General features: G+C 34.0%; 1 protein-coding gene across 2 annotated transcripts in view; it reads right to left on the bottom strand.

Moving 5' to 3' along the window:
• Positions 1-24,806, bottom strand: part of DPYD (dihydropyrimidine dehydrogenase) — a 798,492-nt gene that overhangs the window by 521,513 nt on the left and 252,173 nt on the right. For both annotated transcript variants that reach the window (XM_025872261.2, XM_073896265.1), the window contains exon 8: positions 20,781-20,868. In XM_025872261.2, coding sequence (XP_025728046.1) covers positions 20,781-20,868 — 88 coding nt within the window. The remainder of the gene's footprint in view (positions 1-20,780; positions 20,869-24,806) is intronic.

The raw sequence follows: 24,806 nt of genomic DNA, 5'->3' as shown, positions 1-24,806 counted from the left end.
AGTTCCAGTTGCTTAATACCCTTGCCAACCTTTGGTATTGTTAGACTTTTTAATTTTGGTCATTCTAGTGGGTGTGGAGTGGTTTCACTTTGTGGTTTTAATTTGCATTTCTCTAATGACTAATGATGCTCAGCATCTTTTCAAGGGTTTATTGATTATTCCTGCATATTCATCTGCCTGTTTAAAACTTTTGCTCCATTTTGAAAATTGGATTTTCTTATATATTGTAAAAAAAAAAAATTCTTTGCATATTCTGAAAATACACAAATACCTTTGTCAGGTGTGTGTATGTATTTTTTCTTCCAGTGTATGACTTGCCATTTCATTTAAAGATCAGATGTTTTTAATTTTGATGAAGTACAATTTATTTCTCAAATATTAATATTTTTTGTTTCCTACCTAAAAAGTTTTTCTTTAAACTATTTAATAAACACAAAGATTTCTTCTAAGGGAAATCCATAATTTTAATGAGAATTACTCTAACAACCACTAAACCTTTGGCAGCAAGCAGTGTGATAATCATCACAGTGAACCCCACTTTTAATTATCATTTCTACCGAAAGATAAGGAAACCTAAACAATGAGAGTTTTAAGTAACTTACTCAAGGGCACAGAGCTAGTAAGGGACAGAGTTGGGATTAAGTTCAGGTCTGTCTAACCTGGAACTCCCTGCTCCTAACCTTTCCTGCCTTTATAATTTTAAACCCAGGTGCTGATTAGACTGGGGATTTTAAAGAACACTGGGAATTTTAAAGATCTAGAAGGCTTTTATTCCTAGTACAGATCATGGTCAGTGTTTGTAGAATGAACATATAATTTTGATATAATTAAATATATCCCAATAGGCTGCTTGTAAATCGGCACTCCAGAAATTTGGGGAAAAGATTCCAGTGATCATTTTTATATTGCAAAATACAGTTGTACATGGGTATGTGGGTGGTATCTGCTCCACATATTCAGTGATGGAAATTCTTTGGTTTTCTGTATTGCTCTGAATAGTTAAAATAGTTACAATTTTAAAAGATCAATCCATAATGAGAAGTATTTTCCACACTATGTATATTGAACTATTGTTCTTTAACATATGGCTAATTAAGAACCCACACTTTTCCTTTGACTAAAATTTTGGCCTAAAGGCTTAACTCAAAATGAATTACCTCATTCGTCAAATCAGTAAATAAGACTTCTCAACTTGCTATTTTTTTCTTTTCTTTTTTATTTTTAAAGATTTTATTTATTTATTTATTTGACAGAGACAGAGATAGCGAGAGCAGGAACACAAGCAGGGGCAGAGGGAGAGGGAGAAGCAGGCTTCCCGCCGAGCAGGGAGCCCAACGCGGGGCTCTATCCCAGGACCCTGAGATCATGATCTGAGCAGAAGGCAGACACTTAATGACTGAGCCACCCAGGTGCCCTCAACTTGCTATTTTTTTCAATCACATGTTGTTGACCTAGAATATTTAAAAGTGAAATACATGCACACATTGTAAGAACTCAAGTTTTTTAATGAATGCTAAATTAGGTTGCCCTCACTGAATTTTATGTGTGTTTATTTTGCTTTCTTCTGTCCCTCTCCTCATTCACCTTCATTTCTTCCATTTCCACTTCACCATACATGAATATTGTATATTCATATGCTCATCCAATTTTCACAGAAACCCAGAGTACAAAGCTCTGGTAACACAGAATAACATGCTTAAAGATGAATTTATCTTCAATCTTCAACTTATAAAATGTCCTACATTTTTCCTAAGAGTAATATTCTCTAATGGCATGGTGGCTGATTCCATCACTACATGTAAGCAAAACATAAGGATTAATAATTTGTGAAAATGCTACTGTTCCTGTATTTTTGCAAATTATATGTTTGTCATAATAATTTACTAATGGGGTTATTTAATGACCTGATAAAATTAACTCCTTTTCAAAGCAATTAATTGCAACCTGTGTATAACTTACAGTTGGACCAACTGGCTCAAACCAGCTTTGTGTATTGGTTTTATTTTTATATCCTTAAAGGGATGATAATGTTGTAGGTCTCCTAGAATACCCATTAAATAAACAATCACTAATTTCATTGTAAGAAGTTCAAGAACTATTTATTTTGTTTTAATTATAAATAACAAATAAAACCGATGTTCAATAAAGGTATCATCCCTACTTGTTCCCTCCGTTATAATAAAATGCTTTATTTTATTCTTTCTTTCCTTCCACCCCATAAAAGTAAACTAGTATTAACACCTACTATAAATGTAAAATTAGTTAAGTAACAACTTAATGTTCTTTGTCTATATTTTTCTTCTTTGTTATGCAGTTTCTTCTCCCCACTTAACATTTGCTGTTGTGTGTATTCCTGGAGAGGAGCTACTGTTCTCCTTTTATCTCTCTCTCTCCTCTTCCCTGAAAAGCAAAGTGAACTCACTTGGCTGACATGTTCCACCTTGGAATTCTTTCTATCTTCACCAAATTATTTCTCTATCAATGAGGGAAAAAGTATCCTAACAACTTTCAAAAACTAACACATCTGCGTCTGTTCTTCTTTTCTAGTTTCCTGTTGTTCTTCCCCTTAAATATAATTTCAAACTTTTGTTTTCCATTTACCTCTTTATCTTGCCATAAAATGTATCCATATTTCTCTATAAAAACAATAATAACTTTCTCACCTCTCCTCATCCCTTAAGCCATTACACCACCCCTTATTTCCCCGTGATTATTGTATTGGGTGCTTTGGAATGGTGGAAAACCACAAGGTTTGGATTTCTTGAGAACTTTGGTGGCTTTAGGCAAGCCACTTAACCCACTCCTGGTATAGCTTCTCCAGCATTACAGTGGGTGTAATTAATACATATTCTCTGGGATTATGGGTGCGGTTTGAATGAGATGCAATGAGATCGGGTGTGCAAAGTCCCTAACACATAGTAGGTTTGCAAAAAAATGTTGGCAAAACTCTCAGGCATTGATGTCTAGATGCCAAATTTGATATTTACAGTGTAACAGATGTTCAAGTAAGTGTGATTTACTTGCATTATGATGAGAAAAACTTTCAGAAACACAAAGTGTACTTGCTAGAATAATTGTTTTTTCTTACTTTTCTCAAGCTTATCAGATCAGGGTATTGATAGAGCTTTTAATGCTCTTTCAAAAAGGCTCAACAAAGGTACCTCCTACAACTTAAATTCAGGACCCTGAAATAAAGCTGCATTTCAAGATAATCCTCACAAAGTAATCATGAAACATTCACTAGCTTGATTAACAGATATTTACAATCTCCTGAATGACTTGGCTCAGGATTTTTGTTCATTTCCATTATAACCAAGTGAGGAAAGCTCACATCTATGATAATAAGCCCATGTTTAACTGTTCAGTGTCATGCCACTCATCTACATTGGCAGGTGGAATGATCAGGAACACAGTAAGAATTCCCAAAGGATCCCAGATTCCCTTTAGCATCCCATTATAAATAAAAGGGAACTCTCCACAAAAGCCAATTCAATAAGAAAAGTATGTATCACTTTTCAGCTAAAAGGTAGGTGGTCTTAATAGCAGGTTTGAGCATTTTTAGAGAATTAGTTCTTTTTTTAATAGAAATAAAAATCAGTGTAATTTTAAAAATTGAGCATATTTACTAAATGCCATTGGTTAATAATATTATATATTGTTACCAGAATTCTAAAAAGTTACAATTTTGGGGGTGGAGAATTTAGCAAAACAATTGCCGATGTGTAAAAAGGTCTGTTTATTTGATCTAACATATATTGTATATATAGTAATAAGTATTAAGTAGAATTTAATGCAACTATTACAAAGTCATTTGTTACAAGGGGAAACAAACCCTAAAACCAAAGACTTGCCTAAAATTTTCCACCATCCCCCTTTTTATTTTCTGTACCAATCAACCTACAGTAGTTAGTACAGACCATATGTTCAATTATTCTGCATTATGGAAACATAGAATCTGTGAGGACTGATTTTATGTTTCCCTAATGCATAACACATATTTTCTTACCAGACAACAGGGGAATAAAATATTTAACTATGATGGTGGCAAAAAAGTTAATTTCTGAGACCTATTTAATAGTTGTAAAATTAAGAGAATTTCTAAATGTGTTATGTCATATACCTACAGTGATAAAATATATAGAAAGCCTGGAACAATGCTCTAAGGAAGAGGCAAATTTAAAAAGAAAGAAATTGTGGCAAAATTTATTATTATTATTATTTGCAGAATTTCATTGGTTACTGAGGAAAAGGTATAAATTTACATCTTTATATGATTAACATATCTCTATGGAAAAAAACCAATCACTTTTATAAACTATATATTAATTCTTATTAAGGAAATTTGCCTTTTAAAGGGCCCCAAGATAATATTTTTTAAAGTAAAAGATTTTCTTCCCCAATGTATCCCTTCTAAATACACATTTATTATGCCAAATTTTCTTTTGAAAGGTTTATTTTTGTGTCCTTATTTAGTAATTCCAAACTTATTTAACACAAATATCTAATATTTCCAAGTCTACTCCTTAGTAATAACCAGGTTCAACGGTGTTCAAGAATACTGGTTCTGCACACCAAAAGTTCATATTAAAAAGGCAAAAGATTTATGTGATCTGAAGAGAAACCAGAGTATTCCAAGAGTTCATATTAAAACATCATGCTAAAGAAGTTCAGTCCCTCATATGGGCTACTTTACTTTTTCTCTGTTACTACAAAAGATCTCTCTAAACACAAAGAGTTATATATATATACTATGGTAAAACGAAGGATGTGATAATAACAACATTATAACACTATGAATAAGTCATGTTGAAATAATATTCACAGACATGGAACTAGAACATAATTCATTTCCAGTATGTATGAATATCACACTCAGTGAACATGACAAGTCACAGAATTTCACTGGGACTTAGTTTTCTCATGTTACCGAGGGTGGATATGAAGAATGACTACATGATCTCACTAATGCTATGACAGCATGTAATACCTATAAGCTGATAATATTAATGACTGCCATTTTAAAAAATCCTACCATATGCCAATTCAGTGAAAAATTACTTTATATTATTTCTATTACTCCCAATAACCATAAATGATGAGATACTGACTGAATTTGACTAGTTTCAAGGCTCATAATTTTTCTACTAGAGCATACAGCAACTAATACCAAATCTACATATCCTGCCCACAAACTTCTCACCTGATTTCCAGACCTATCCCAGTACACCTGAGGGCTTACTGGATTTTTCCAGTAGGATATCACAAAAAAAATCCCAAACAAAAAAGGTAAAATCAGAATCCATAATCTTCTCCTCTTTTATTCTTTTGGTAAATTGTCATCACCATCCATCTAATTGGTCAAAGGGAGTGCTGAAGACATTCCTTAAATTCTCAACCTGCTTTGCTGCTTCTTATTCCTAATCTTCACCAACTATATCTAATCAGGTGCTAAGACCTACTCATTGTATTTCCAGTTCTCAGCCCTATTTCAGATCCTCAATTTTCTCTAAACTGAATTACTTCAATAGCCACACATGAAATGTCCCCAGACCTGGTCTAGTCCTTCCCCAACCCATTTCCATAGTGCCACTGAACCAATCTCTCTAATCTCTTATATCTCATGACAAAATCCTTCATCCTCCACAGTAAACAAGAAACATACTAACGCAACTAAATTCATGTGTATACCGTGCAACATCTGTGGAACCTGTTTCTGTTATATTTGTTTGGTCCTACTGACTAGCACACATCCCTGGCAGTAAAAGCTGCAACACTATGGAGTTGTCACACATATTCCCTGTATCTGAGTGTACTCTTCACTTTCTGCCCCCTACACGTCCCCTGATCTGTCTTTTTTCCTACAGAGGCTGAGAGTCTAGGATGAGTAAGCAGAAGTGCATATAAGTAAGTGAATAAAATGCTTAGATGCTATGCTGCTGTTACATACTGTGGTAAATAGTTAACCAGGGGACAATTAGGAAATATTTGTGTGTCTATCCCCCCTCAAAACTGTAAGCTTCTTTATAGCAAGGGTATATTAGTCACTTACCAAGAACTTGATATTTACTGAATGAGTGAGTACATAAGCAATAATGGGAGTAAAGTGTTAGCATTGTAAAAAAATGATGAGAATGAAGGTCATTTATGTTTGTTGATACTTTAAGAATATGTCTGTTAATATTTTGTCAGTGATGCCAGACTTGGATTCTAAAGATAACTTACAAAGACTAGATTTTTCAAATACCACTTTGAGGTTGTGTGGGCACAATTAAAAAAATATCTAGCTATGTGTGCTAAACTATTAAAAACTAATGTTTTAATATGACATTGAGTCAAAACTTTTTAACATCTCTTATTTTGTGTATTGTCATGAGATGTCCTGGTATTTAGAAAACTTTAGAATCTACAAAAAAAAAGAGCCATGGAATGAAAATGTTGCCTTTATAAATTTAGTCATTTCTCACTTTATCCTCCTCAAGCTTCCATTTCTAAGATGACTGTAAGTTGCAAAAGGCTGGAAGATGAGAAAACAAAACAAACAAAACAAAACTCCCAACACTCCCAAAAACCAAGAGGGATGGTTTCATAACATATATATATGTATGCATATGTATAATATGTGTACACTCCTACACACACACACACACACACACACAAATAGGAGGGGGGGAAAGAACACATTTAAATATAATGGAAAAACAGTTTTAGAGGAACTTAAGATCATTTAGGGCCAAACCTGTTATAATATGTATCATTCTAATAGGAAAGCTCACTGTTGGACCATTCGTTAGAGATTTATTCATTCTTCTCTAGTCTTCATATGATTCCATATTATAGCCCAGAATATTCCCACCAGAAATTCTGGTCAATAGCTACCAAAAATGCTTTAGAAGGGGAAAAAAGACACATAAAACTGATTCAACTTTCCCTGGAGTATTCTATTAATCAATATGTCTATATAGAATATACATACACACAAACAATTCCAATAATTTATTTGATTGTATCAGTGATATTCTTTACAAAATAACTTGAGTTTACATACTTAAAATGTTCTTATTTTAGTACATTGACCCATGAACAATGCGGCTTGAACTGCATGGGTCCACTTAAACGTGGATTTTTTTTTTTCGATAGATACAGTACAGGACTATAAATGTATTTTCTTTTCCTTATGGTTTTCTTTAATAACATTTTCTTTTTTCTAACTTACTTTATTGTAAGAATACAGTACATATATACAAAATATGTGTTAATAGACTGCTTATGTTATCAGTAAGGCTTCTAGTCAACAAAGGCTATTGGTACTTAAGTTCTAGAGGAGTCAAAAGTTATACATGGATTTCTAACAGCATGAGGGGCAGCACCTCTAACTTTCATAATGCTCAAGTATCAACTGTAATTAGTATAATAACTAATCACACTTCCCCAAAAATTATAATAGTATTTTTCATTATTAATCTTGGTTAACATTCTGGTTTTTATTACTTTTTTTTTGTATTTTTCAAAGTAGCATAAAGGCAAGCTTCAATCCAGTTTAAGTTGGAAAGAACAAAAAGTGAACGAATCATTCCTGAATTCAATATATTTTTACAGTAGGTCAAACAGATACTGAAGTAAAACATGTTTTGCTCTACCACTTGGCACAGAAAATTGCACTTCTACCTGATCTCACTACTTTTGAAATTAAGAAAATCACAAATTCTACTCACTATCCACATTTTTTTCCCACTTAGTATTTAGTTGAATGTATCTAATCATTTATCAGTAATACTTTTTCTATGGTCTTTAATAAACTTTGCTACATAACAAACATTTATCTTTTACACTGAAATGATGGATACACTTGCATACAAATTTAAAGATATATTCCAAAATGATGACCAGTTTACACTATGAATGAGAGGAACTATGGTCTGAATGGCTCTTTGTTACTTCTTGGCTGAGCTGGTAGGTGATACTTGTTAGAATTTATAATAATAAATAATAAACTAGAAGGGAAAGTTACAAAGATTTTATAGCTCAAGTCCTAGCCCAGAAGCAGGTTTTTATTGTGTATGTTTCCTTTATTCTTAACAAAAATTGATGAGAAAACACAAAACTAACCACTAATCATAATTTCTAAAATTACACCTTTAAAACTGTCAATCACTTCATAGAAAACTAATTTCAGTTCTTACTTAATTCCTTCTATGATTTTAATCTTGGATATGTTCTTGTTTTTTCTTTGTGAAATTAAGTATGTACTTATTTCTTGAAATTACTTTAAAAGGATAAATTGTTACACCCAAGAACTAAACAAAAACAGCAGGTTTACCTATGTTAGTAACATTTCAAAAATTAATGTAGGCAGGGGCTCCTGGGTGGCTCAGTAAGTTCTGTCAGACTCTTGGTTTCAGCTCAGGTAATGATCTCCTGGGTCATGGGATCAAGCCCTGTATCAAGCCTCAAACTGGGCTCCTGCTTAGTGGGGAGACTGCTTAAGGATTCTCTTTCTCTGCCCCTCCTCCCACTCGTGTGCATGTGCTCTCACTCTCTCTTTAAAATAAATATATTTTTTTAAAAATAATATAGGCATAACATCAGGAAGAAAATTCCTTTTTTCCTAATGAAAGATGCTTTATTTATTTATTTATTGTTTCAAGTTTTTACTTAAATTCTAGTTCGTTAACATATAGCGTAATATTGGTTTCAGGAGTAGAATGCAGTGATTCATCACTTACATATAACTCTCAGTACTCATCACAACAACTGCCCTCCTTAACACCCATCACCCATTTGGCCCATCCTCTGACAACCTCCCATCCAGCAACCTTTAGTTTCTTCTCTATAGTTAATAGTCTCTTATGGTTTGTCTCATTCTCTTTTTTCTTAATTCCCCTATGTTCATCTGTTTTGTTTCTTAAATTCCACATATGAGTGAAATCATATGGTATTTGTCTTTCTCTGACAGACTTATTTTGCTTAGCATAATACACTCTAACTCATCCACAGCATTGTAAAAGGCAAGATTTCATTCTTTTTTATGGCTGAATAATATTCCTCTGTGTGTGTGTGTGTATGTGTGTGTGTGTGTGTATCATATGTATCATATATCACCTCTTTATCCATTCATCAATCTATTGGACATTTGGGCTTTTTCCATAATTTGGCTATTCTTGATAATGGTGAGTGGCACATGCCTCTTGGAATCACTATTTTTGTATCCTTTGGGTAAATACCTAGGAGTGCAATTACTGGATCATAGGGTAGTTCTATTTTTAACTTTTTCAGGAACCTCCATACTATCTTCCAGAGTGGCTGTACCACTTCGCATTCCCACAAAGTGTGTAAGAGAGTTCCCCTTTCTCCGCATCCTTGCCAACATTTGTTGTTTCCTGTGTTGTTAATTTTAGCCTTTCTAACTGGTGTGTGGGCATCTTATCATAGTTTTGACTTGCATTTCGCTGATGGTGAGTGATGTTGAACATTTTCTCACGTGTCTGTTAGCCATCTGTATGTCTTCTGTGGAAAAATGTCTCTTCATGTCTTCTGCCCACCTCTAACTTGATTATTTGTTTATGGGTGTTGGGTTTGATAAGTTCTTTATAAGATTTTGTATACTAACCCTTTATCAGATATGTCATTTGCAAATACCTTCTCCCATTCCATAGGTTGCCTTTTAGTTTTGTTGATTGTTTCCTTTGCTGTGCAGCTTTTTATGTTGATATAGTTCCAGTGGTTCATCTTTGCTTTTGTTTCCCTAGCCTCCAGAGACATGTCTAGTAAGAAGCTGCTGTGGCTGAGGTCAAAGAGGTTGCTGTCTCTGTTCTCCTCTTGGATTTTGATGGGTTCCTGTTTCACATTAAGGTCATTCATCCACTTTGAATTTGTTTTTGTGTAAGGTGTAAGAAAGTGGTCCAGTTTCATTCTTCTACATATTGCTGTCCAGTTTTCTCAACACCATTTGTTGAAGAGACTTTTTTCCATTGGATATTTTTCCTACTTTGTTGAAGATTAGTTGACCATATAGTTGTGAGTCCATTTCTGGGTTTTCTATTCTGTTCCCTTAATCTATGTGTCTGTTTTTCTGCCAGTCCCATACTGTCTTGATGATTATAGCTTTGTAATATAGCTTGAAATCTGGAATCGTGATGCTTCAAGTTTTGCTTTTCTTTATCAGGACTGCTTTGGCCTTTGTGGGTCTTTGGTGGTTCCACACAAATTTTAAGATTGTTCCTTTTCACTCTGTGAAAAATGCTGGTGGTATTTTGATAGAGATTGCATTAAATGTGTAGATCTCTTTGGGTATTATAGACAACTTAACAATATTTGTTTTCCCAATCCATGAGCATGGAATGTTTTTCCATTTCTCTGTGTCATCTTCAATTTCTTTCACAAGTGTTCTACAGTTTTCAGAATTCAGATCTTTTACCTCTTTGGTTAGGTTTATTCCTAGGTATCTTTATGGTGTGTGGTGCAATTGGGTGTAAATTGGGATAGGTTCCTTGATTTCACTTTCTGCTGTTTCATTATTGGTGTATGGGAATGAAAGATTTCTGTACATTGATTTTTGTATCCTGTGACTTTACTGAATTTGTGTATCAGTTCTAACAATTTTTTGGTAGAGTCTTTTGGGTTTTCTCCATAGAGTATCATGTCATCTGCAAATAGTGAAAGTTTGACTTCTTCCTACCCAATTTGGAAGCCTTTTATTTCTTTTTGCTGTCTGACTGCTGAGGGTAGGACTTCTAGTACTATGTTAAGTAATAGAGGTGAGAGTGGACATCCCTGTCTTGTTCCTAACTGTAGAGGAAAAGCTCTCAGTTTTCCACATTGAGGATAATATTAGCTGTGGGTCTGTTATATATGGCCTTTATGATGTTGAGATACATTCCATCTATCCCATATATAATTTTTAAAAATGAATCTTAAGAAGGAAATTTGTAAATTAAGAAAAAAATCATTATTTGTAAGTAATACCAATTTAGGGGATTGGTTAAGAGTATGGCTTTGGTTTCAGATGGACCTCAATTCAAATCCAGGTGGTACTAATGAGAATATTACTTAACATTTCGTGAAACAGTTTATACATACATGAAATGGAGGTATCAACAATATCAATCCACTATTACTTTGTGAGAATTAATTTATGCAAAAAAATTAGCCAATACTCTAAGAAATTAAGTCACTGTATTTACTGTATTTGCATATACAAAATTTGTATTTATTAATTGCATCAAAGTACTTTATTGTTTTTCTAAATAAATAATAACCTTTTAAATTTATTTTGTGAACTATTATCCCTAGCACATAGCTAGACATACATATGGTAGAAGTATAACAATATACGTTAAAATATGATCAGTCAATGGTGAGATTAAAAGAAAAGTACAGTATACAAGCACCTGAATACAATACGGTCTTTATAAAAGACAAAAGAAAGGGTATTTTATCCTACTGAAAAGGAAACTTAACTGCAGATGTGAAGTAGCAATTTTATTTTATTTATTTCTTTTTCAAAGATTTATTTATTTATTCAAGGTGGGGAGGGGCAGAGAGAGAGGGTTAGAATCTCAAGCAGACTCCCTGCTAAGCACGGAACCTGACCAAGGACTTAATTTCATGACCCCGAGATCATGACCTGAGCAGAAATCAAGAGCTGGAGGCTCCACCAACTGAGCCACTCAGGCACCCCAAATAGCAGTCAATTTTAAAACATGCTCTTCTAGCACTGACAGATTTATCAGTGAAATGGAAATATTAAAGCTCAACAAACAAAAATATTGTGTACATAAGAAAATAAAGTGTAGAAACACAAAATAAGAACTTAAAGATCCAAGGAAGCAATTTTCCAATTAAATATGACTTTCTTCCACTAAACTGGATATATTCACATGATCTTTGACTGATTAATCCAGGTATCAATACCTTCTTCTCCAAATTTAATTCATGAATTAAGAGTTGTATGCACAATTTATCTTCATAACACAAGCAAAGTGAACATGTTAACTTTCTGCCACATAAGTTTGTGTTTGGGAGGGTGGTGTGAACAGAGCCTCTGATGTGTAATATTCTTTCCATCTGCACACCAGGTGGCATTGCATGGTTAATCAGAAGATAACACACATCGAGATTTCTTATGTATTTGGAGATAAGAAAAAAAATAAATCAAAATTTTGTTTAAATTTTTTTTAAATGTCCACAGTAACTATAGTTAATTTACTTTAAAGGGTTATGTTGAGTTAATAATGTAAATTAATCATGATTACAGTATTGTTTTTCCCAATATTAATTCTTATATAATTTAAATAATATTGCCAAGAAATATGAGTTTAAAAAATTGAAAAGGGATAACCAAACTAGGTTCTATCCCACTGATTTCTATTTATTCATTTAAGTAAATTTGTGTAACACAATAGAACCTTGGGGAATTTACGACAACATAAATTCACTAGATGCCCCTTAAATTACCCAAAGGCAGGGTCAGGTAAAAAACTGATTTGATATAAATTTCAGTTGAATTTCTTCTAAAACATTTATTACTTAAAATACAATGTCTTAATGAAGTCTCCTCTTAAAAGCAATGATCTTGCTTTAGAACATACTGCTTTTAAGTATTTCATATCAAAGAAGGTGTTATTTAAATGTCAATGAAAATAATATTACTCCATTTAATCTAATGCTGCTTAGCCAAAAATGGTATAGCCCAACCTGTATAAATACGAAATAAATGATAAATAAGACACAAAAATTACCCTGCAAAGTTTCTCATTCCTATTCTTTGGAAAGGTTATTTGTAGAAAGAAATCTGAAGCATATGTAGAAATATCCCTAATTTCTTCTAATTTGCATCAACTTCTGCCATTTCCATACCATTTTTCATGCCTCTCTTATTAATCCCTCTTTCCTTGTGTGTAACGGGGGCCCTAATTTTACCAAGTTTTGCATACAGTGATTTTCAAAAGTGAAAGATAAGCAGGGTTGTGCAGTTTATAGTGTGACTAAAGCTATCTAGTGGTATGTCTCCTAGCCCTAATTAGAAACCACTGATGTATCATACATATGTATTCAATGCCACGAATTCCAGATTCAACTTCATTGAATTGAGGACTTGGGGGGAGAGGTTCTTGTATGACAATACCCACTACCTCAATGACTTCTAATTTTGTTAATTATCTCAAAGCTTATTTTTCAACATCAACTTTTTACTTCCAGAGGACAACTCGGATCTACAGGATGATTACTACATTTACAAAAAAAAAAAGAACCTATTATGATGCTCACAGTGTATGTTCAACAATATCTCCTCCAAGTTCAAATGATATTTTTCACCCACAAAAAAAGGTAACCAGAAGCCATAAGCAGCAGTTGAAAGAAAACATTTGGTTAGTCCAATAATTTCCAACTCTTTTTTTGATTACTTTTTTTTTAAAGATTTTTATTTATTTGAGAGAGAGAGAGAGAGAGACCAACAGAGCACAAGCAGAGGGAGTTGCAGGCAGAGGGAGAAGCGGGCTCCCCACTGAGCAGGGAACCTGATGCAGGACTCGATCCCAGGACCCCAGTATCATGAGTTAAGGTGAAGGCAGACGCTTAACCAACTGAGCCACCCAGGCGCCCTTTTCTGATTACTTTTTAAGAGTTGATTAAGCTACTGGGAACTACTTAAAAAAAAAGTAGTGCTTGAACAATGAAAATGACAAAAAAAACCCAACCGTTTTTTCCTCCTTCTTTAAATAGCTAAGTGAAATATATTTTCATTCCATGAAATATATATATAAAAAGGTAATAATTCCTCCACGTCTCCATCAAAAGAAACCCAGAGAAGACAAAAATGTTCAATAATTTAAAATAAAATTTACATTCATAAAAATGTTTAATAAAAAATATGGCATATAGATTATTTTAAAATAATCCTCCTGCTAAATGATTATGTCTTTTACTATAAAATGGGAGAAATAGATTATTTCAATTAATTAAAACAATAATACAATTGATGTTTATGGAGAATCTACAATATTCCAGGAATTCTACCAGCAGAAAAAACCACTTAAAAAAAAAAAGAATTTTCTCATTATCACCATCTTCATCATACAATGCTTATTAAACACCCTCAAGCAAATAACATTACATTTACCAAAATGGTCAAAGACAATATCTAATATTCGGCACAGAAGTGTAATACTTAATGCAATGATAAGGTATAAATGTAAGAATGACATGAACTGTAACATTTAGAATTTAATTCATTGTCTTTGAGTAAGTAAGCAAAACCATGAACAGGTCTTTGCATTTTGTAAAAAAAAAAAAAAAAAAAGAGCAAGCTATAAGAAAGACAACTTTAAAAAAAAAGCTAAATGATCAAATAGTTTCAACTTCTCAAGAAAATATTACATTGTTTTTCACTTCTTCCTTTGTTTCTCTTTTCTTTTTATTCTTCCAATTATTTTACTTTAAAAAATGTTACTGATGTTATACTATATTCATATTACAAAATATGCTAACCTGTGAAATACAACAATTTTAAAAACTAATCCCTGCTCTCAAAGGATTTTAATATATTGTGCTTGTGTGGGGGGCAAGGGAGTGGATATATGCACACAACCAAAAATAATAAAAGGAAAACTATATTCAGTTCTATAAATGACGTAGAAAACACTTTGTTATATATGAACACAGGATAAACATTTGTCTCAGCAGGATGAGTATGAATATCTTATGTAAGAAGTGGCATTTGAGATGAATATTATAAGTATTGACTTTACCATATGGAGACAGACTAAAAAATTTTCTCAGTAAAGACAAGACTATGAGGCAAGCTATAATGATGGAAGAGTATACATTACTTTTGAGGGATGTCTAGACATCTGGTGGCAAGAAAGATCTATAAAGTAGTAGATTTAAGGCTAAAGGGGTAGATTTGGACAGCTATTGTAGCCTGTTGAAAGTTGTACAAAGGAATTTTGACTTATTCTGAAAGCAGTGACAGCCACTAAAAATATTTTAGACATTTACAGCTTGTTTTTAAGAAGTGTTACCTGATGTGGAAAGTTTTTCGTATTAGAGTACCATATTACTAAGAGAAGCAGAGTGATTTTGAGCAAGAGAGATAACCATCGTAAGGATCAGGATTACTCTGACATGATTAGCATCGTCTCCTAATATAATCAAACTATTCAGGAATCAATGTCAGCTTAGTGAACTTGGAATCAGAACAAGGACATTTTAAGGAAAATAAACTTATCTGTTTATCATCATGATATGGGCTCAAAGAACTCCAGGTCCATTTATTCAGGTGTCTTTAAAGAGGTACCACCAATATTTCCTCAGATTTTTTTCCTTTCTATACTTCTAAAGTTGACCAGTCCTTATTACTTGCTTCTGCAGATTAAGATGCACTTTCTATAGATATGTTAATATGATCAAAGAATAATTGCCCTACATCTATTTTATTTCCTTCTGGAGGCTTTGCTTGAACTCATTAAAAGATGATTTAATGAACTCTCAGCTGGAATTCTATTTCCCTCATTTCTGAATTCTTGGGAGCTATCTCACAATTATACCCGAGTACTTATAAATGACACTAGATTAGACAATATTACAAATTAAAAAAAAATGGATTGTCAAAATCATGCTTTTTTTTTGCTTAAAATTAAATCAGGTTTATTACTTTAAAATAATCTACTATAATTGTGCACAATCCTTAAACGACTTCAGTTTTTATTTGTGGACATAAGAGGGTGGTCTAAAAACCTTATTCCATTTTCTGCTAAATAAATAGAAAGTATACATGATTGTGTACAATTTAGAAACTCCTGATTAAGAAGCTAATTAAGAATAACTTTTACAGAGAAGAATTCTGGCTCTAAGAAGGCACAAGAGATTTAACTAAAGGCCACAATGTAGCAAATTTAATACCACAGCTTCTCAGTGGACTTTCTTAATTGTAATTATCTCCTCTTCAGCTGTTAAAATATTTGAGAATCATCATATTTAAAAAAATAATATTTTCTTATGGTAACTGGGGAAAAAAGCCAACTGGTGGTAACAGTAAGAAAAGTGAGGCTAAGTATAAAAAAAAAATTCTTCCAGAGTATGAGGTCCCATGTTCATGATCCTTAAATTGGACAACTCAATGTAGGCAGGTCTCATGGAATAACTTGTTGGTTTTCAGTCACTGCGTCTAACAGCTTTTGATGTTGAAATATAGATGTTTGCATTTGTTACGCTTTTCCTACCTCCTCTATAAAATCCACTTTCCATGTTTTAGTTGCATTTACTAGTACAGGGAAGTGCTATAAAAAAGTATAAAGTCTAGTCTGGACATTCAGAAAGGGAACAAAAACACAGTGGTGTGAGAATTAGGGTAAGGAAGCAGCTTCATTTATCCAGACTAAAGAGGGAGGGTAGGGTTGGATCATTAGAAGAGTACTACATGAAGTAGAAAAAAGTAGAACATGTAAGCTAACAACTTAAATAAGAAAATAATGACAGTTGTAGGTCCAGGCAACACCATGTCCAAATAGTGAGAAAAAAAAATTTTAGATGAGGTAAAACTGAAAACAGTTCAAAACACACAATTTAATGAGTAAAGTGACTGGAGACATAAGTTGTTCACCAAATCATGAGGAGCCCTGAAAGTCTTATTTTAAGGAGGTTTTCCTCTATCCCAAAGGAAATAGGAAGCTATGGCAAAGGAGAGAGGTTTTAATGAGGGAATGGCATCATGAGATCTCATTTTAGAAAGATCACTATTTCTGCTGTAAGGATAATGATGTCCGGGGAAACTGGTTAGGAGGCTACAGCAGTGGTTCAGTATCAGTAAGGGTAAGGAAACGGTATAGTGAGAAGTGAATTCAAGAGAAATCTTTGGGGTACATACAAATTTAAGCATCTGGCGGTGAGACAGTGACTATTTATCTCTATAATATTTTCCTGAGGTTCCTGCTCCCTTTGTGTCTATTGTGACTGCAATAATGGATTTTACTATTTACTCTGTAATCCTCTCTCTCCCCCAAGTATTAAAAACAAAAATTCAGAAAAAACAAAAAATGAAAACCAAAAAACCTCATCAGGAGAATATACAAAGTTTTCCCATTTATCTGGGCGTGTCTTAGTGGATGTTCCTTCCCTTACATGTTTGTTTCATCTTTTCACCACTGCTATGTTTTGTGAGACTACCAGAGGTAAATTACTAGAAAAGGGAAAGAATATGTGCTCCTCTGGAGCAAAGGCTAAAGATTCAACTCTTTAGTCATCTAGAGTCTAAAACCTGACTCTAGAATATAATCACCCAAAGAACTTAAATAAAAAAACTATACTCATGTCCAGCCCACTCTGACCACATCACACTCCTCAAATTATATGATACTATTGTTCTGTTTGAATCTCTTATAATTTTCCTGATTGAGATTAAAATTAAGCTAAAAACTGAATTCGTTTTCTCTGTATTTTTAATTCTCAGCATAGTGCCTAGAACATTGCAAGCATTAAATACTTATATAATTCACTCATCAGTTACTTACTGATAGGTGTGGGGCATGCTATGGGAAAAAGGCAGTTAGTACCTCAGGGTCTTTACAACATAAATGAGTGGCTTTCAAACACTGACTATTAAGCCACATTTAAAAAATATATATATTTTTTGTAATATGCAGGGTACATGTGCAAGCACACATACCAAAAACAAATACACATCAAACTGAAAACATTTTTCACAAATTAACACTTACCCTACCCATGAGCAACACACTTAGATATTTCCTATTCTTTTGTGTTCGTTTTGTAAAATAAAAAAGGAACGATGGTTGCAATACATTATATTGATTTCAATACTAACCAGAGAGAATCACCAAATACTTTGAAAAAGTCTTGCACAGTGGATGTTCTAACTCTGTTTCTGAACATTGACAGTAACACACTCTGCAAGTGCTTTTATTAAAAACAAAACAAAAACAAAAACAAAAACAAAATTTTAGTCTTTTGAGAAATCCCAATTGTCTCAAAACAACTCATTCCAGTTAGAAAAAGATACAGAGCTTTGTATCACTTATCTTTATTTCACTTAGAAGAAACTAAAGCTGTCATGGGTAAAAAGATGTAAGTCTCAAAATGATGTATATTCAGTGTGAATGATTTCTTTAATGGACTCTGTTAGCATTAGTTAGGGAAAAACCTAAAAGTGCGCAACTTTTCACCAGCAATATCATACATATTGTTAAAAATCAGGAAACATGAGAATATATTTTTGTTAATGCAATGGATTTATTGAGCTGTCCTTGATAAGTCATATTTAATAAAGCCTTTTTTCTTTTACACAAACTAACATCGAATGGACAGTACTTATATAAGATCTATAAATAATACTCCCAACTACAGAAAGAGAAAATACTCCATTTTCATTAAGTGACATATGTAACCAATATTTAAGCACTAAGTTCAGAATGTATTCTTTGCTATTCAGTGTTTTACTAAGCTCCCTGAATAAAGAATCCAAGTGTCAAATACCAACGATGATGCACACCTATGGCAGAGAGACCTTTATTTCTCTTCACTCTCTATTTTTATCACATATCCCCTTCTCTATCGTAATAGAAGCTTAATGGGGGCATCTGTTCACCCAGCTAGAGACTATATTTCCCAGCATCCTCTGCTGCTAGGCATGTTTATGTGACCAGGTTGTGGACAATGAGATAAAAACAAAACTGATATGTGCAACTTCTAGGTCATAAACTTGAAAGGAAAGGAGCTCCCTTTCTTACTTCCCATTTTTGCTCGCAGGAATGTGGGCACAGTGGCTACCTATTGACCAAAGATGAAAGTCAAGCGTTGAGGATGGTTCATACTATTAGATAAGAGAGACTAAACATTTATCTTGTTTAAACCTTATTTTCCTCTCTAAAAGTGGCCAAACCTATATTCTAAATAATATAGAAGCCCTATTCTAAAATTGACTTCTCCAAACTCAGTGGGAAAAGGTAGATGAAGTGAGTAAAGTTTAATTACAATATAGAAGCATGGTTAATAAACAAAAGTATGTAAAGATGTGAGGCTGTCCAAGTAATAGGCAGTTTATGAAAGGTCATAAATTCCCAACTCGGCAGTCAAGAGTGTCAAACAATTCCTGGAGGTAATGCTATTTGTCTTCTATAGACAGAAGCTTTTTTTTTGACAAGATGAAATTTCCTTGTATATATTTCATATAAAATATTGAAATAGAACATAACTGCATTCTATACATCACTACACCAAAATGTCAAAAGATTCACTCCCCAGCATGAAAATGCACAGCAACATAAATATGAAAGGCCTCCACATGTTAAATGCAGAATTCACACCTCGGTGCAGAGTAAAATGGAGTATTGTGAATGGATGTGGCATTATTAAGTAACATATGTAAGGGGATTTAATGGAATGAAATAAAAAAATTAAAACATTATTGATTCTAACAGATGGAAGATATTTCTATGGCTAAAACCACTTAGACTGATAAACCACTTAATCGTTCCAAATTTTTGTTACAATTTGATTATGCAGTTAATTTGGAGATATTTCAATGTATTATTCATTTGGACCCTATCTTTCCAGTACAAAGATTCTTTGTAGACAACATTCGTAGAGATCACAAAACTGCATTAGCATATACCATTCCATTAACGTTAGACCTCTTTTCTGTACAACCGCTCTAGGAAACCACAATGGTGAATTACAAATAGCTATTTGAAAACATCACCAAAATTTCATACCTATTGCTTCACTAAATTTTCCATTCATTACTCACAAAACATCTTTGAACCTATACTTACTGAAAGTAACAGCAACTTATTGATTCAAAATTGCTGGTATTAGTAGATATACTTCCTAGGTGCCTAACTTTATGTTTCTTTATGTTATTTCTTGTATGTTAATTACCATACAAATGTAACATTGAAAGTAAAACCAAAGTTGATGTAGTGCCTTTAAAAACGAAACCCATCACTTAAAGGAGTGGAACAGGTTTCATCTCATGTAGCTTTATTAACTTAGCTATTCACATTTAAGGCGTGTGAACTGTAGGAAAGACAAACTGAAAGATAAGAGGATGGACTTACTCATTTTGTAAGCCATAACTGTCCCCAATATGGGGACAGGAAAGAACGAATACAAAGTTCCTGAGACAAAGACTAAGTTGAATCAACTCTTTGCTCTCTCTGGTCTTTCAGTAAAACAATAAGTGGACGGAAAAAATGTTAGACAACTCAATCTCTGTGGGATATGGAGACAAAACATGCAGTCATGATACAGGTGAAGTGCCTTAGCAGCTCTACATTGTCCATGTGACTTCCAAAAGTATAATTAAACATCTTTAAAATTCAGCTAAATATGAAAAGTCTTTAGGAGATTTTGAAAAAAGATGAATAGAACAAACAAAACCCGAGCCAATTCTGTTCTTTATTGTATAGTTAGCCAGTTGGTTTTATCAGAAAGAGAAAACTACAGCATCTATACATGGTTAATCCCAAATTCTGAGCTTCCATAGCATGACTGAAAAACATCTTGTGTCTTAGAGATGTTCACTAGTAATGAAGGCATGGGGAGAGAATGGGGAAATTTAAAAATGGTCTTGCCAAAGTCAATCCGTAATGAAGGTGAGACGACACAGTTATAAATAGAAAACTTTCTTTAGCCACTCATTCCTGTCTGCTCTCTGAACAGATATAACTTCTATCGTGGAAATGTCTGCAGGCAGTTATTCTGGCCACTGTCAGAAGACTTTTTAAAAATTACAAAGAAAAAATATTTAAAAGTAAGCTACTCACCTATTCCAATGAAAGCAGCTTTGTACCCTTCTTCTTTCAAAGTGCTAAGAGTCATTTCATTTGCTGAAAGGCTTTTGCCACAAATTATCTGTAAGAAAAAAATGTTTCAATAATGATATTTTGGCATTTGATTAAATAAAACTTTAACATCAAAAGAACAGAAACTCGATATATAAAAAATTCCATATACATGTGGACATATTTTTGTCTTTTAGTATATAGGCTTAGATACACAAAACAGTATACAAGTAGAACACTAATAGTCTTGCTTAAGGACTAACTGCAGTTTTGCCTTTTAATGAAGTAGAAGAAAAGCTAGTGTATTTAAAACCAAGTCAGTAAACTTTCATAGCTTGATTAATATGTTCAAGGCACTATGTGGGGCACTTTAAACAATAAAATGATAAATGAGACACAGTTTCTGCCCCAATGTATAATGAAGATCTGTGTAAATGTACATAAATATAATATAAAACAAAGTGTGATCAGCACATGTCTACAGGAATTCAAGAGGATAGAGAGATTCATTATGGCTGAGTTCACAGGATGAGAATAAAAAGAGGTAGCAGGATTTTAATAGGGCTTTTTTAAAATAATAGAAAGAATTTTTATAGAGGACATTGTCCAGGGAAGATGAATAGAGTTGGGAGGCAGAGGGTAGGCAACACTATTACAAGTCACGATACTTTGTTCAGTTCCCAGACATGAGCCAATTTTCGGATCTGGAACCTACTAACTGCAGAGGGTGGCCAAGTCCCCAGGAAGAACGACCCTGCAACATCCTGTCAAATTAATACTCTAATGATTCCCTTAGTCCCTCTACAGAGGGAACTATGGCCATTTACCCAGGTGACTGTACAGTGGAGAAAGGGAAATAATCACACATTTCAAGGACATGGGACACAGATTCTTCACGGACATTGATACATAGAGATGCAAGAGTGGGGAACTGCAGGGAAAAGGTAAAAAATGGACCCCGGGAAAATTCTGGCTCTCAGTGGGACCACTGAGATCACAGCCCCAGGTAGTGATTATTCCCCCAGTATTCAACTGCATAAGCAAAACTGTTATATTTGTCAGTTGAAGTAATCCCTACATTGGGTCACTCACTGGTCTCTGCAGTAAGACCTATAACGGCTACAATAATTGGGAAGGCCAGAGAACTTCTGAAACCCCAGTCAAGAGAGTAAATCAAACACACTACCATATCCTGGGGGTGGGTAGGATGGGGAGAGATGGTGGTGGTCCATGTTATACTTCTCTGTAATTCACCAGTCTGGCCCCTACTGAGACCAGATGGTTCCTGAAGAATAACGGTAAACTACTGCAGTCTCAAGCAAAGAGTACCCCTGATTGCAGTTTCTGTGACAGATGTGGTATTATTGCTAAAGCAGATTAATAAGGCCACAGGTACACTGCATGGGGTATACTCTTCCATCCTGCTTCTGAGAAAAAGGAATCAGAAACAGTTCACATTCACAGGGGAAGGATAAGAATATTCATTTGCAGTTTTGCCTCAGGAATACGTCAACTCTCCCCTGTAATAATATATGTAATCTGAAACTATCTGGCCACCCCACAGAAATCATAGTGATCCATTACATTGAGAACACCATGCAGATTGGACAGCATGAGCAAGAGGTGGCTAGTGTGCTGGAGACTTTGTTAAGACACATGCACTGAGAGGGCAGACAATGAATCCTAAGAAGATCAAGGACTAGCCACTTAAGAGAAGTTTAGGTGTCTGCTTGTTAGGTGTATGGCATTATATTCTCCCTGAAGTAAAATATTTTGCTGCAATTTTGTTCTCATTTACCACCATAGAGAAGGAAGCATAACCCCTGGTAGGCTTCTTTGGGTCCTGAGATAGCATGTTCTTAAAAACAAAAGCCTCTAAACTGAATCACAGAGGAAGAACAAATTTTACCCATGAAACAATAATTGAAAATAACCTGCCCAGAGTACTTAACTAAGTGCAAGGCTTTCTTCTAAATACGCATATATGGACTCATTTAATCCTCACGATTAGCCTTATGAAGTGGTATTGGTATCCTCATTTTACAGATGATAATACTAAGGAACAAGAGGGCTTAGACAACCTTATCAAGATCGCATATACCGTCTAACGGCAGAGCCAGCATGAGTAACAGCTCTGCTCTTACGTTTCTGAGTTGAAAGGAGAATGAAAGGCAGAACTGGCACCATCTTCAAAGGTATAGAAAAACATTACATGTGAAGACCTACTGAAAATGTAGTGTTTCTGGGATATAAAGGGCAAAGCAAAGAATAGAAAGAGAAAGTAGGAGAAGATGTCTGAGATTGTATCATAAAGGGCCATTCTGCTCTCCTAAAATACTAATTCTACTTTTGTACTGGGAGATAGAATAAGTGTTTGAAAGTTTATAAGCAGAGGACAAACAAGGTGAGATTAATAACTAACATTCAGAACTCTGGAACATACCAAATACCATAGAACAAATTAAAACATCAAGTAAACATGTACTATTAAAGGTGCTCTGTAGTATCTAATAGTGTGTATTTGTATTAGAATTAAACACTATGAAATAATCTAATACTGAAGTTTCTGAATTTCAATTTATACTAATTTTTAAAGAATAGATTTTTTCTTTAATATAATAAACTATTTCTGATCATATAGAAAGTTCTACTGTTTATTTTATTTAAAAAAATAACCTTATTACCAATATACAATAAAGGCAAGACATAAAAGAACACTAGGTCCAAACATTCTAAATAAATTTTTTTTAAGATTTTATTTATTCATTTGAGACACAGAGATACAGAGAGAGAGAGAGGGAGAGAGCATGAGCAGGGAGAGAGGCAGAGGGAGAGGGAGAAGCAGGCCTCCTGCCAAGCCAGGAGCCTGATGTGGGGCTTGATCCCAGGACCCTGGGATCATGACCTGAGCCAAAGGCAGCTGCTTAACCGACTGAGCCACCCAGGCGCCCCTCTAAGTAAAGTTTTAGCAAATAGAATAAAAATGCAATTTCCAGAGTTGAGCAGTGGAATGCCCTGCTGAAGGTTAATTCATGGAAGTGATCCTCAGACTCCCTGACTTTAGGGATAGTTTATCTACTGCCTCAGCAAAAAGATTCAGAAAAGACCCCCATCCTTCCCGAGGTCGTGTGTGTGTGTGTGTGTGTGTTTGCACAGCAGTTTAGTTTAGTAGTGGTGCTATGTGATTTATCAAATGAAAACAAAGACATCGCAGTCCTTCCACTCTACTAGAGTTTATAATGTACAGGAAAAAGTACATATATTTTATATTTCTACAGCCTGTTTCCACCTTAGTAGGTAATAGTATGCAATTAGGGAAGAACAAAAAAAAAGTTGAATTATACTTTAGTGTACTGAAAACTGGAAACACAAGTAGCTTCACTCGTGGTGTTAATATACTGGACTGGAACCAGGAAGATTTTATTATACTGTGGACGAACGTTGTAAGAAAGATGGATAATAGCCATCATTGGGCAGTAGCTCCATGATGCAAATGAGACAGAGCAATAGTAACAAGATGCAGTAGAGTGACAGGCACGAGAACTCTTCTCTGTCTGTGCTGGGGAATCCAGTCAAATTTCCCTTTTCTAAAAGCCTCAGACTCAACAAACATTTGTCATCTAATCAATAATTAACTCTCAGTCAGAAAGAACAAGGAGAAAGATTCTTTGACAAAAAAAGTTAAAATTTTGCTTATATTATGCCTTGGGAAACTGAGCTGAAATGTGTAACATGTAACTAAAACTAGTATTATAAGACAATTACAAATATCGAAAACATTCCTGTGGCTGATATACTATGAAATCCTAATATTATTTGTTAAATATCATGCTAGGAAAATATCACATGGGGAAGGAACATTTTCTTTGTGTTTTTGTTCCTTTTATTCCTCTGTACTTCTATACATGTAATACTTTTTCATCTTGATTTTTTTAAACATGGATTACCACCATATATTGTACTTTCCTCTAGTGGTTTAATAATACAAGACTGAGTACTCAAGCTTCT

Source organism: Callorhinus ursinus, unplaced genomic scaffold, assembly GCF_003265705.2.
Source record: "Callorhinus ursinus isolate GAN/ISIS: 27379988/994484 unplaced genomic scaffold, GSC_fseal_2.0 scaffold9, whole genome shotgun sequence".
Taxonomy (NCBI): Eukaryota; Metazoa; Chordata; class Mammalia; order Carnivora; family Otariidae; genus Callorhinus; species Callorhinus ursinus.
This window is presented reverse-complemented; position numbering and strand designations above follow the sequence as displayed.